Raw genomic sequence first — 14907 nt, 5'->3', positions numbered from 1 at the left:
AACTGAAAAATTAAAACTCAAGGTTAATAAAAAATATTCAGAGATTAGTACTTATAATGTATTAAAAAGCTTTTAAAATTCATTTCTAAAAGCCTCAGTAGAAAAATGGACAAGAGATACAATCCGACAATTCACGGAAGAAATAGAAATAGTTGACAAAAACAATCTCAATTGCCTAAGTGTAAGGAAATGCAAACTACAACATTAAAATAGCTAAAATTAAAAAGTTTGATATTCCCAGCATGAGTGGAGAAGGAAAAGTCTGGGGAAGGTGTAAGTCAGCACCGTCTTTTGGAGGACAATTTGGCAGCCAAAAAAGGTAAATGTTGGAGGCCTTTGAGTGTGTCTGTTTCTAGGACTCTAGCCACAGGAATGCCTGCCCCAGGCAGATGGATGGACAAGTCTCTTTACTGCAGCATCTTTAGTAATAGCAAAACTTGGAACCCACCAACAAAGGACTTGTTAAATAAATGAGTAGTCTGTACAACTATATACTCTGTTAGCCATCAAAAAGGATCAAATTGAGCTATGCAAGAAGGCAGCATCATTAAAAATACCGACGTATGGGCTCTGGACCCAGAACACCTGGGCTGAAATCCTGACCTCAGCACCCACTAGCTCTGTGTCCTTGGGCAAGTGACTACATCTTCTGAGATTCAATGTGCTCATTTGTAAACACAAGCAACAGTAGCACTGACATCTCCAGGGGCTATGTTCAGGGTCAAACAGGCTCAAGTGTGTGCACAGCTCAGCAGAAAGCCCGGGTCACTGTACGATCTCAAATTACACACTGCTGATGCAAACAAGCAAGCAAACAACATTTATAATAGGATTCACACTTTGTAAGGGATTGAAAAAGTGCTGCTTACACGCAAACTAAATTTTAAAACAAAAGTACATAGATAGATGAATAGGAAATGGTCTAAAAAACATACACACATTGTTAAGGGTCATTACCTCTGGGGAGGAATGAAGAACATCATTTGCTTTTACTCTTTTTACATCTGCATCACTTGAGTTACTTTAAATAATGAATGCTCTGCTTTTGTATTCTGAGACAAAAACAGCAAAATCCAGTAAAGATGAGAGGGGACAGTTAATCTTAAAATCTGCCCTGTTCTGTTATTCCCATTGCTAGTAGCTAGCTTTAAAGCAGTAGTTCTCAAAGTGTGGTCTGTGGACCCCTGCGGGTACCCAAGAACCTCTTCAAGCACCACAAGGTCAAAACTATTTTCACAATAATACGCGTTGCCATTTTCACTGTGTTGTCATCTGCATGAAAGAGCAAAAGCAATGTGGCTGAAACTGCTGGTGTCCAGCACACATCACTCAGCAGCATGGAATCGCACCGGCAGTCCTGCTGTTCACACCACGCAAGGGCAGGAAGAAAAGAAAGGAAAAAAGCCAGTTTTACTGAGGAATATCCTTGATGAACCATCAAACGAATTAATTTTACTCAATCCCAACCCATCAGTATGAGTCTTTTCTCTTTTTTTAAGTTTATTTATTTTTGGCTGCGTTGGGTCTTCTTTGCGGTGTGTGGGTTTCTCACTGCGGTGGCTTCTCTTGTTGCAGAGCATGGGCTCTAGGCGCGCAGGCTTTAGTAGTTGTGGCTTGTGGGCTCTAGAGCGCAGGCTCAGTAGCTATGGCGCACTGGCTTAACTGCTCTGCGGCATGTGGGATCTTCCCAGACCAGGGCTTGAACCCGTGTCCCCTGCATTGGCAGGCGGATTCTTAACCACTGCGCCACCAGGGAAGCCCCCAGGATGAGTCTTTTCAATATGCTTTGTGGTAAGGTGGGAGCTAGGCACACAGCAGGTTTGCTGTACCCCCGAGTGCAGTGACTGTCTCGAGGAAAAGCATGTGCACGGTTGTCAGTGCTGCAGGTTGTACCAGCCATTTTCATGGAATGCCACTTTTATCTGAAAGAACAACTGACCAACTATGGTTGTTTAGGTTCTGACATCGGGCAGAAATTTTCTTAAAAATAAGCAAAGTGAGCCACTCACTACACAGAAAACAACTGACGGTATTTGTTGCCAATGATAAAATCCAAGCTTTCAAGAGAAATCAGAATTTTGGAAAACTTGTTTCTACTATTAATTTGACAGCTTCCCACTTTAAGACTCTTCTAATGAGATCAGTGGTGATTTTCTTGATCTTGTACAATGAAATGTATCAATATTTAGAAGATCTGAACAACTTAACAATATGTCCCATATGTCCCAATATGTATTTCTAAATGACCAAGATGTGATGCTACCAAATTACCCACATGAGCAAGGGATACAAAGTACAAGACAGAACTATGGACTTTAATGTTAACAGGGGGTAAACAATTCATTGATATGGTCTCAGGTTCCAAATTGTAACTAGAAGAAACCACCACGTGTGCAGTTCTGTTGTAGTATTAAAGTGGAATACCTACAATTACATGAAAAGGCTATTAAATCACCCCTCCCTGTTCTAACTACATGTAAGTATGAGGCCAAATTTTCTTCATATATTTCAATAAAACAATTGTAACAGATTGAATGTAGAAGCAGATCTGGGAATCCACCTGTCTCCTATTAAGCCCTACACTTAAAACACTTGCAAAGTATAAAACAATGGCACTCAATCTTTTTTGGTTTTGGTAAAGCTGTTTTTCATTAAAAATGTTATGATAACATGTAATAGATTTATTATTAAAGTGAAATAATAAACAGTTTCAGTTGTCCTAATTTCCAATACAGTAAATATTGATAGACATAACCCTCATGAACAAAAAGCTCTCTGGTCCTCAAAAATTATTAAGAGTATAAAAGCAAGAGGTTTTGGAACCAAAAGGCTTTGAGAACCGGCTTAGCACAGGGCAGGCAAACTACCACGTGAAATCAAAATCTGGCCCTTGCTGATCTGTAAATAGTGGTATTGGCCACCGTCACACCCTTATGTTCCTGGGGTCTCTGGCTGCTTTCCTGCTGCGAAGGCACAGCTGAGTTGAGTAGATGAGACAGGACTGGCCTGCAAAGTCCGAAATATTTACTATTGGGCCCTCTAAAAAGAATCCGAAACCCTCTGATTTAGTGTAAGCTCACATTGCCAGCCTTTGTTGTTGCAGTAGCTGAGCAGCTGCATTCCTGTCTCCACTCGTACCCGTCACCACCCATTTTCCAAAGGCCAGAATGACCTTCCGTGAAGTTGACGTCACTCCTCTAGTGAGAACCTTAAACGTTTATGATCACATTTACTTCGAAACACACTTCAAGGTGCTCAGCACCGTATTCAAGGCTTTTACTCATCGCTCTGGTCCCTGCCAGCCCCTCGTCTCGGGCCTTCCCCTTCTCTGCCAGACAAACGCACCAAGTACTCTGGTTTCCCAGAATGCACCACGCTCTCTGCAATCTCCACTCCAAGCCCCCTCAGTCTGGAACATTCTTCTCCCTTTCCTTCCTTCCTCTTCCTACACCCTGATTTCCTTCCCTTCACTCCCCACCCAAGTCTTGTGTACTGGGCACTGTATCACATTCCCTCCACGTACCCTGCTCTCACGATGGTGCCAGGACCCAACTGCTTGCCAGTCGCTGTCTAAACACATGGTTGCGTGAGGCAGAAACTGGGTTTCTCCACTGCAACATTCAGCACGAGCAGACCTTCAGATGCTGTTGCCAACTTTCTAGATGAACTAAGCTGAAAGCCAGCCCCCATAACACCCTTCGTTTTCTTAAGGTGGCTCCCTGGAGCAACACAGAGTAAGTTACTCTCCTAGGCAAGAGGATCTCTTAAGACATCAACATTTTGCTATCATTAAAGAGAACACAAACAACAACTGTCGTCAAGGATGTGGAGAAAACGGAACCCTCCTCCACTCTTGGTGGGAATGTAAACTGGTGCAGCCACTGTGGAAAACAGTGTGGCAGTTTCTCAAAAAACTAAAAATGGAGTTATCACATGATCCAGCAATTCCACTCCTGGGTATATATTCAATAAAAAACAAAAACACTAATTTGAAAAGATACATGACCCCAATGTCCATGGCAGCACCATTTACAATAGCCAAGATATGGAAACAACCTAAGTGTCCATCGACAGATGAATGGATAGAGAAGATGTGGCACATCTACACAATGGAATACTACTCAGCCATAAAGGAGAATGAAATAATGCCATTTGCAACAACACGGAAGGACCCGGAGGGCGTTATGCTAAGTGAAGTCAAAGACAAACCCTGTATGATATCACTTATATGTTCAATCTAAAAAACACAACAAACTAGTGAATATGACAAAAAAGAAGCAGACTAACAGATATAGAGAACAAACTTGTGGTTATGGGGTGGGGGGTATATAGGGGTCGGGAAATGGGAGGTACAAACTATTGGGTATAAGATAGGCTCAAGGATGTACTGTACAACATGGGGAATAGAGCCAATATTTTGTAATAACTGTAAATGGAAAGTAACCTTTAAAAACTGTATGAAAAATTAAAAAAAAAGATACCAACATTTTAACAGTTATCAGTTACTGTGAGCCGGTTTGTCAAAGCTTTTCCTGCATTACCTGGAATCTTTCTAAGAACCTGTAAAGGTCACAGGAAATAGCACCCTGTTTTACAGCTGAGGAACAGAAGGTAAGTAACTGTCACGTTAACACGAAGCTAGTAAGAGGGCTGAAGTGGAATTTGTACCAAAATCTTTCAATATCTTGATTCACATCAAGTTGAAAAGCAAACCTAACCCATATGATAAAACTAGAGAACAAGCAGGATACAGGCAATGCTAAACACCATGACATGCTAAGTGACAGGAAAGGATGTTAAGAGTGGCTGAGCATGTTTCATAAAGAAAGTGGAATCTGAGATGGATTTAGATGGATGACTAGGTGTGAGAGGAGGAGAGGAAACTAAAAGAATATAGAAATCCCTCACCTTTTTTTTTTGGCCACCCCGCATGGCTTGCGGGATTTTAGTTCCCCGAACAGGGATCGAACCCGGGCCCCGGGCAGTGAAAGCCTGGCATCCTAACCACTGGACTACCACAGAGAATTCCTGAGAAATCCCCCATTTTTTGAAAGCTCGCTGTACGTCACTTCGCTTTTACCAAAGACCTACAGCTTGCTAACTGAAAGAAATCTGAAGATTTCACTTTTGGGGAAAAAAAAAAAGGGGCAAAATAAGCCTTCAGCATTTGTTTCGCAGGAAATGATTATACAGGTAGTGCACCCTGAGCAGTGAGAGGGGCCCCACCAAGCTCCTTCTCCAGGAGCTACACTGAGCATCTCAGCACCAAGCTGTCAGAGCTTTGAACTGTGTCTGAGCGTCTGGGCTTTACCTTGACTCCTTCTGTGCCTGTGTCATAAGGTAATTGACACCTATGGCTAAGGTAATCATTGCTTCTCCCTTTACACCATTTCGGCTTACGAAAGGTTTTGTAGGAATGCTCTGCTTCCAGACAGGACAGCAGGGGAAAGCTGTACTCTACGTTGGGAAAGAAATGCGAGCCAAGATCACGGCGTGGGAAGATCACGGAATAATGATGGGAAAACCAAGAGGTCAGGCCCTATGGAAGGGATCTGGGGTGAGCGGAGAGATCGCGGGAGGTCGGGAAAAACTAAGACACTGCTACTTTCACGTTTAAATATAGCTACAACTAAACCCAAACACCTTAAAATACACGAAAATTAGTGAACAGCTGTACCTAACACTTCAACAACACCTTACAGGTTCAAAAGCACAGCACTGTTTTATCTCAACAAAAATCTTATGATGTGATTTCTAGATAAGCAAGTTGAGGTTTAGAAAGGGCCTTCAAGCTTGATAAACAGCAGACATGAACTGAACCCAGAACTTCTCATCAAATCAACAGATTTTTAAAATCAAGGAATAAAACAATCAAGGAGTATGATTTGATACTACCATAAACCTGCACCTGATTATCTAACTAAGATCAGGCCAGCTTCTTGAATGCACAGCCTGATTTCAGAGACACTACAATGTAGCTGTGCTCAGTAGGTACACTGAATGCATTAATCTTAAAAAAACCATACACATCTGACTTCTTTAAGGCAGACTCTCCACAGGAGAAAACTATCACAGTACTCTAGAAATAATGACTATGACTGAGAAGTTTTTTTTTTTTTTTTTGCGGTACGCAGGCCTCTCACTGTTCTGGCCTCTCCCGTTGCGGAGCACAGGCTCCGGACGTGCAGGCTCAGCGGCCATGGCTCACGGGCCCAGCCGCTCCGCGGCATGTGGGATCTTCCTGGACCGGGGCACGAACCCGTGTCCCCTGCATCGGCAGGCGGACTCTCAACCACTGTGCCACCAGGGAAGCCCGACTGAAAAGTTTTGCATTCACAAATATGGTATTTCATTGATTCTAAGAAGCACATTTTCTTTCATTTTCACATCTTTGAAATCACATGTATCTTATATTCAATGAAACACAATAACTTCCTGCTACTGACGCCCAAGTGCTCTTAATTTTTGTTACCCTTCGCCAATTTAAATGTTTCTTTCTTTCATAACATCTATGTAAACCCTTTCAGAAAGGCTGGCCATACCAGATTACCCAGAAACCTACATTATTTACACAACTTCCCAGACTCAAGCTTGAATTAAGCAAATGAACCTTTAGTTTTGTTAAGCATTATGTCTTTAGAAAAAGATTAATGTCTAACTCAAAGCAATAGATTAGATCGTGGATGAAGAAACCGGTTAAAATAAAATCATCAAATAGAAAGTCTAGACACTTAAACCTACACACTCTGAGATGAAAAGAACCAGCTGCTCTCAAGCTATGCAAAAAACTATGTCAATCCAGGCAGTAGTTCATGACAAGCCCTTCCCTCCTCTAACCCGTTCCCCCTGTTCCTCCAGAAAATCAGAAGAGCAATGAATGTACAAAAGCAGCAGACACAGAGCTTCCCTGCAAGAGGCCAGCTGAGGTCCTGTGAGAGTAGCTCGGCAGGCAAGGCTACCATATCACTCACTTGACATTCAGATGTTCCCCCTGCTTACTGTCTCTGTAGTATCTATTCTTAAAATACTTTGAGGATGCCCGTTCTGAAAGCCTTGTTACTAATCTTAGACCATTTTGATAGGCACTCCCTTTAAAGACAGCTCATTTTCATTTGCTTTCAGAGGTCGTTTCCTCTAATTCTTGGTAGTGAGACCTCTCCTGAGCTTTGGAAGGACAGAGCAATCCCACGGCTGGGGAGCCGCACCCCGCAGTGGGCCTTCAACAGTACTGGCCAGAAACGGTCACTGATGCAGCACACCATGCATGGGCCCTGGAACCCAGCTTCCAGTGCTGGCTTGGCCACTCTGCTGACCAAGTCATCTGTCCTCTGGGCCTTGGCTTCCACATCTAAAACTGGGAAGAACAAGAGTTCCTCCTTTGCAAGGTTGTGTGAAGACTGAATTAATGGGCACAAGTAACTTGAAGCAACCTCGGGAACATAATAAGACTTAACCATCTTTACCTCCAGGCTGGGTCTCCTACAAGGCTGTGGGGCGAGGAAGGGGCACCTAGCCCTCAAGCTTTAAGTAGAGCTCACACTGCTGAAGACAGACCAGCGAAGGACTGTAATATCGTGTGCCAACACCTGCAAAAGATGTTCATGCAGTGAGTGTTGCCCAAGAAAAGGGAGTGGGGCTGGATGATGGCGACTAAACATCATGCGTGAAAAATCTGTATAAATATTTAACAACTTCCAAAGAGCAGTCATTGCTTAGAGCATAAGTATTTGGAGGTACAGGCTAACAACTACTTTCTCACTTCCTTCTGGAAGCCTCCCCCTGGTTTTACTATTTTGACTCTTTGTTCATCTAGGCATAAAAGCTCACCTATTCCACCTTCAGGGGCGATGCCTACCACCCTGGCCAGCTTGTCATAGGGGAAGGAGAGGGGGCAAGTCACCAGGGACTGTCACTCACACATCTTGTCACTAGCAGAACAATTGCTAGTTTCCTCTTGAGCCCACCTGTATCCCTATTTGCAGGAAGATGGGAAATCCCTGAGAGCACGATGGGCTGACCTGACCCACAAGCAAAACCCTGTTGTTTCTAAGAAAAAAAAAAAAAAAATATATATATATACTCTAAGACATATTTTATAAAAAAAAAAAGCCATCATCAAATTTTACACATTACAATACTTTCTTCAGGTGTCCCCCCCAAACTCTATTAGCTTTAAAAACAAAAAGGAAATCAAAAGCCTCTCTCCACTATATGCACTCCCCAACCTTCCTTCAAAGTCAGGGGAGACCGCACTTGCCCCTGCGCCCCTCGCGTCCACACTCAGGCAAGGAGGCCCACCTCATCAAAGTCAGGGGAGACCGCACTTGCCCCTGTGCCCCTCACGTCCACACTCAGGCAAGGAGAGACCCACCTCAGTCACGTTCTGATCACACACAGCAGCGGAAAGCAGAAAGACGGCACAAAATTTAGGGTTACCAGAGAACTCTGCCAAGCGGAGCCTGGAACAGAACAAAACCTTAAAGAGCGAAACACCTCACCACCCACAAATCTGCACAAGTAAATTTACTATACCTCTAGTCCTACAGTCCAAGTATCGATGTCCAGTGACCTCCCTTCAATTACATCTCCCGTTAATTATCTCTTATCGACACTTCTTCACCAAGGTTGAGTCTGGGCACAAGTTTCACCACCAGCTTCTTTATTCTCGTTGCTTAACAGTCGCTAGCTGTTAACAATTACTTTTTTCTTCTTTCTCATGGACTTTTATGGAAATAGTACAATTCAAACAGGTAGTATCACGACTACTTGACAAAATAATGAATGTTATAAATGTGTTAACCCTGATAGAGGATTAAGTATGAAGTAAGAGAGCTGTGAATACACACGATCAAAGAAACATGTGGGGGCTTCCCTGGTGGCGCAGTGGTTGAGAGTCCGCCTGCCGATGCAGGGGACGCGGGTTCGTGCCCCGGTCTGGGAGGATCCCACATGCCGCGGAGTGGCTGGCCCGTGACCCATGGCTGCTGAGCCTGCGCGTCCGGACCCTGTGCTCCGCAACGGGAGAGGCCACAGCAGTGAGAGGCCCGCATAGCGCAATAAAAAAAAAAAAAAAAAAAAAAAAAAAAAAAAACATGTGGGGCTTCCCTGGTGGCACAGTGGTTGAGAGTCCGCCTGCCGATGCAGGGGACGCGGGTTTGTGCCCCGGTCCGGGAAGATCCCACATGCCGTGGAGCGGCTGGGCCCGTGAGCCATGGCCGCTGAGCCTGTGCGTCCGGAGCCTGTGCTCCGCAACGGGAGAGGCCACAGCGGTGAGAGGCCCGCATACAGCAAAACAAACAAAATGTGGTAATTACCACAAAGCGATCTTACAAAATAGGTAACTCAAAATACCAAACTTTTAGATGTAGTCAAAATTTTACTTAAAGTAGGGATGTAAAATTGCAAAAAGTTCCAGTTTGATTCAGAGAACAAAGTATTTCCGTCAAGACTTTTAAAAGTAAAGAATAGCATTTTCGAAGTGTAACATCACACTTAAAATACACCATTTTAGTTAGACTTACATTTTAATTCATTCGGCTTATCAACTAAACCTTCTTATAAAAAGGGAAAGAAACCAGAAGTTAAGACAGGCATTAAGCCCTCCCACCTTCCCACCCGTGAGTAAATGGGTTTTGCTTTATCCCTGATAGGAATTTTCAGTAAGCTGACCGGTCACCCACTTGGCACTGCAAAGTGAAAAAAAAAAAACGTACCTTATGTGAATGTAAAGAAAAATCTCAATCTCAATCAGATACATCTTCACAAATTCCTGAAGCACCGTTTTACCTGCTTACTGATCTGGGCACTGCTTGTCTCCAGATGTCAGAGGATCTCCAGATGTCACTCTGCCAGGGGGAGGTGCAGAGCAAAGGAGGACGGAGCCAAGGGTCACGGGAGTGGGCACGGTGGAGGAAAGGCGCAGGACACCTGACCAGAGGCTGCTAGTTACTTGGGGCAAAGGTGTAGCTCACGCAAACACAAAAACTTTTAAAGAGAGGATTAAAGGCTCACCATGTTGAGTAAGACGGCTGAACAACAGCAAGAGTCTGCCTGACTTTACACTCCCGAGCCGCTGCACCGCGCGCACGGGCACGAGTCTAGGCGTTCTTCCTTCAGGACGACACGCGGCGCCGTGGGAAGCGCCCCCGCCCCCCGCAACGCCGCTCCCCTGCGACCATCGTTACGGAAAAGACCAACCAACCTCAACAACGCAAAGTTCAAAGGTGCAATCTGCAGCAGGAACTTTAAAACACGCCGCCGGAGAAGGAGAAAGAGCTGATAAGAAAACTGAAAAACTTCGGAACCTTAGAAAGCAATCTAAAGCACCAAGGAGTCCGACCCTGTTTTTAAAGAAGAAACTGAGGCCGGACAGGATGCCCCCATCACACAGGTGACTGGACAGAGGCCCCGACCTGACCCAGGCCGGAGCGATTCCCCACCCGACTCCTGCCAGTCTGCAGTTACCCCAAGCTTATGTTTCTCGAGTCCCCGGCTTCTGCAGTTATTTCCGGAGCTCCAGCAAACGCAGGAGGCAGCCACTTGCAGCGCAAAGAACCCAAAATCCACTCGGGAGACCCGACATCTGCGCGCTCCGCGACCTTGGGCCCCTGACATAACCCCCGGGGCCGCCTCCCCTAGGGACCGGGCCGGCGTCGCCTCCCCGGCGGACCGGACCTCCGATCGCGCGTCCGCCCCGCGCCCCGGCCAGGAGCGGCCCAGCCGGGCCCCGGGGCGCCCAGGTGCACGGCCTTACCTTCCGCCACGTCCTCGTCCACGGCCCCCTTGACCTGCGAGAAACACCACTGCAAGTCGTTGCCGCCCGCAGGGCAGCCGCCGCCTCCGGCTCCTGCGGATACACCGGGCGCGTCAGGCTCGCGCCCCTAGCCCCTAGCCCCTAGCCCCTCGCCCGCTCCCGGCCCCGCCCCGCGCGGGCCCTCACCTGCCATGGCCGGTCGGCCGGCGCGCGGCCGGGCGCTGCCGGGCGCCGAGGCGGCGGCGGACGTACGAGGCGGCCGCCGCGCTGCTGCCGCCCAAGCACCTCAGCCCGGCCGCCGCCGCCGCCGCCGCCGCCGCCGTATTTTTTTTTCCCTTTTCAAAATGGCGCCCAATGCCCGTCGTCCCGCTCGATGACGTCATCACCCGCCGCCTCCGACGGCCGGGGGCGGGGGCGGGGCCTCTGGGAGTCTCCGAGCGGGGCGGGGCGGAGCGGGGCGGGGCGGAGCGGGGCGGGGCGGGGCGGGGCGGGGCGGGACGTACGGCCGCGGGGGCGTGGGTCCTCCCGGTGCGCCGACTGCGTCTGCGCGACCTGCGCCGCGCCCCGCCCCCTGGGAACGGGGCTTCAGGGCCGCCGGGGACGCCCCGGCCGGCGGGCGGCTGTGAGCCCGGAGCTTGGTGGTCCCCTGAAGATCAGCCGCGGGTCTGCTGCCGGCCGGCCGTCCCTCTGGGGAGTTTTGGAGGCCGCGAGGCCGAACCGGGTCCGTTCCTAGAGTCTTCGGCCAATGAGAGCGCGAACCTTCGGCGGAGCAGCCAATGGAGAGCGCGCTCAGTGGCCGGTGGGCGGAGCTTCCGGGCCGGGCCGCACCTGGAGCGCCCCGCACCTGAGAGCATCATGCCGGCCCACCGACCCAGGCCGCACTGCAAATCACTCTCCTCGGACACAGCTGGAGTCCCGGTAATCAGTGTACACCTTTGACGGCAGCCCTGCACAGAGCTCACGTTGTCTACCAGGATTCCTTGAGCCCCCATCAGTGTACTATCTTAGGGAAACGGTGTTGCGGTACAGCGTGCCCATCGTTCGTTCCTTCATTCCTGGGTGTGTTTTCTGTGGCCTACGGAGGGATTATTCATTTGTGGGATTTATGTGTCCGAAATCATAACTCCTGTCAGTGATATTGTGAAGTTGGTAGTTACCATGTGGCATCTCTAGAAGATGATCATTCCAAGTCAGGAACATTTGTCCACTTAACAAATATTATTTTTTGATCAGCTCGTGCTATGTGCCACACTGTTCACGGCCCTGGAGATGCGGGGGTAAACAGAGCAAATGCCTACCCTCAGGGAGCTTACATCTCAGTTTAGGGATCCAGAAAATAGCAGGAGTGGGCTTCCCTGGTGGCACAGTGGTTAAGAATCCTCCTGCCAATGCAGGGGACATGGGTTCGAGCCCTGGCCCGGGAAGATCCCACATGCCACGGAGCAACTAAGCCCTTGTGCCACAACTACTGAGCCTGCACTCTAGAATCTGAGAGCCACAACTACTGAGCCCGTGTGCCACAACTACTGAAGCCTGTGCGCCTAGAACCCGTGCTCCGCAACAAGAGAAGCCACGACAATGAGAAGCCCACACACCACAACGAAGAGTAGCCCCCGCTCACCGCAACTAGAGAAAGCCCGCACATTAACAAAGACCCAACACAGCCAAAAATAAATAAATAAATTTATATATAAAATAAAAGAAAATAGAAGGAGTAAAGCAAAATAGGTAGTAAGTCAGATGAAGTTGGATAGAAAAATAAAGCAAGGAAGGAGGGCAAGGGAGTGCATCTAGGTTGCAGTTTTAAACAGGGTGACTGGAGGAGACCTCGAGGAGGTGAGGCAGCCACGCGGACATCGGGAGGAGGCTGTGCCGGGAAGCAGCATGGAGTCCAGGCAAGATAGGAAGCTATGGGGCCATGAGCAGGGAAGGGTCACGGCTGACTTGGCCTTGAACGGGGCCACTGTGGCTGCTCTGCTGAGGATGCACTGTAGGGAGCCAAGGTCGTCCAGGCAGAGGGATGACGGTCAAGTGGTCATGGATGTGGTGGTCCTGGGGAGAGGGCTTGAGAACCGATCAGGCTTCAGAGGTAGGCATTTTGAAGGCGGAGTGCCCCGGGGGCTGACTGTGAAGTGGATGCGGTGTGAGAAAGAAGGGACTTGGGGATGACTGCATCCGTGGTCTGAGCACCTGGTCCAAGGGAGTTTCCTGGCGCCGAGATGGGAACAGCTGCAGGAAGAATGGCTGGGCCGGTGCAGGGGTGCAGGCCGATTGAGTGATTGGTTGTGAACTTGCGCAGCGGTTGCAAAGGTAGCTGCACGTCCAGACGTGGAGCTCTTGGGGAAGTCGCGACCTGGAGCTGTAGGTTCTGGAGGCGCCAGCATCGAGATGCATTTCAAGCCAGAAGAGACTGGGTGAGCTCACCCCAGGAGGGAGAGTAGGTGTGGGAGAGGACCGAGGACAGAGCCCAGGAGGAGGAGCCACGTGGAGGTGGGCTGGAGAACCAGGAGCGCGTGGGGTCCCGAGCCCATGAAGACGGGGCAGGAAGGGGTCTGCTCTCAAGCTCCGTGGGAGGAGCTCCAAGGAGGGACCATTTGGTTGTAGCAGCTGGGACGCCCTTACTGTGACAAGAGCAGTCACTGTGGAGTGGCTGGTACATCCCGCTTGAGAGGCTTGAAGAGAAAGTAAGACGAGAGTGGAGGAAGTGAGGGGCAACAATCCTTTGTTGTGAATAGGAGTGGAGAAGTGGGGCTGTAATCTTTTTTACTGATCGATTTAGCTGGTCTTTGAGCAGTTGAAAACCCAGGTTAACTCTCAGACTCTCTTATATGCAATTGCTTTAATGTGTGTTAAAGATAGGTCTTTGGAAGTGATAGCAAGAGAATTAGTTTTAGTTTAGACTGCATTCTTTGGTTAATTAGCTACCATTAAATTAAAATCTTAAAACAACAAAAATAACACAAAAGGAACATATTCCTGAAAAGAGAGCTGCCTCCTTTGCGTCCCGCTGTGCCTCAGCTGATATCAGGAGATTTTAAACCATTCTGTTGCATAATGCCAGCGAACTTTAAATATCCAGTGAGTTACTCTGGACTCTGATTGGTGTTTACAAGTCACTGGGTATCGCAAAGCATTTTTCTTGTTTTATTATTTGTAGATCTCATGGCCAGATTGTGAAATGCCTGGTGCATATTAGAGTCTAGCTTACTGTTATTCATACAAGGGAATACTTCTCAGTAATGACAGGGAAGCAGCTACAGATACAAACAAGAGGGGGACTCTCAGAAATTTACACAGAATGAAAGGATCCAGAATAACTTCCTTTCAAACATAAAAACATTAGCTTCATCATATTCCATAACATGGCTTTGTTCTCCAGATGATAGAAATTAAGGCAGATCTAAAGCAGCTTCGAGCCCTCATGTCAGCAAAAGGATCTGAATCGCAGTTCAGAATATCTTGTAATTTTCCTTTATGGGAGCAGATTTGAATTTTAAATTATGTGCGAGAAATGTCAAATCTTCCCCCATTTATCTTAGTAACTTAGGAATTCTGTACATTGAAAAAGATCTTTGTTCTTCAAAGGCTCCTTGGCAATCTGAGTCTCCCAGCCTCCTGAGGGAGACGAGTCAGCCTGACTGATCAGGTGACTTTGAGAGGCTGCAGAAGGCCCTGGGAGGAAAGGGCCCGCCCACCCCAGCTGCGCTCCAGAACCCACACGTTTGTTCTCCGTCTCCTGCATCAGCTCAGATATGCCTTGTGATGAGACCCCTTTTCTTGAACTCTTTCTTTCTGCCTGCGGCGACCGTCAGCTTCAGACACTGGCCTCGTGAGGTGCAAAGCGCCCACTACACCTAGGGGTTCACTCGGGCACGCTACTGGGTCTCACTCCCTCAAGTTGAGACAGAGTTCCAGAATCAACTGAAAATGCAAAGTGCAAGGGTGTGCCCTTCCCACCTGCCCCAACCTTGGATCGTGCTGGTTCCCAGGAGCTGTTTGAGCTCTAAAAACAAGTCCCAGCACGTGGTCGTGAACTTGGAGGTGTGGACCCCGTTACAGCAGCCCCTGGGAATTGCTGTAAAGTGGGCGAGCGCAGTTGGGATGGGCGCGCGCCCCAAGCGGCCCCTGTTTTGTGAGCGTGGTGACCAGAGTGC

At 48.1% G+C, this 14907-nt stretch overlaps 1 protein-coding gene across 12 annotated transcripts in view; it reads right to left on the bottom strand.

Annotated features, from left to right (window-relative positions):
- PPP2R2D (protein phosphatase 2 regulatory subunit Bdelta) overlaps positions 1–11099 on the bottom strand; it is a 48111-nt gene extending 37012 nt beyond the window's left edge. For 6 of the 12 annotated variants that reach the window (XR_004346154.1, XR_004346150.1, XR_004346152.1 and 3 more), the window contains exons 1-2: positions 10940–11098; positions 10754–10846 (exon numbers count right to left, since the gene is read on the bottom strand). Coding sequence is in view for 4 of the 12 variants with exons in the window: in XM_032607953.1 (XP_032463844.1) it covers positions 10754–10846; positions 10940–10946 (100 nt within the window). In the remaining 8 variants the exon portion in view is untranslated. Of the gene's footprint in view, positions 1–7463; positions 7587–7964; positions 8047–8371; positions 8877–10753; positions 10847–10939 lie in introns of those variants that run through there. The other 6 variants (XM_032607951.1, XM_032607952.1, XM_032607948.1 and 3 more) reach the window with 5 other exon arrangements.
- Positions 11100–14907: the final 3808 nt, after the last annotated feature.

This window comes from Phocoena sinus, chromosome 16 (genome assembly GCF_008692025.1).
Source record: "Phocoena sinus isolate mPhoSin1 chromosome 16, mPhoSin1.pri, whole genome shotgun sequence".
In the NCBI taxonomy this organism is placed as follows: domain Eukaryota; kingdom Metazoa; phylum Chordata; class Mammalia; order Artiodactyla; family Phocoenidae; genus Phocoena; species Phocoena sinus.
The sequence above is the reverse complement of the archived record's forward strand: the minus strand, read 5'-3'. Positions and strand labels throughout refer to the sequence as shown.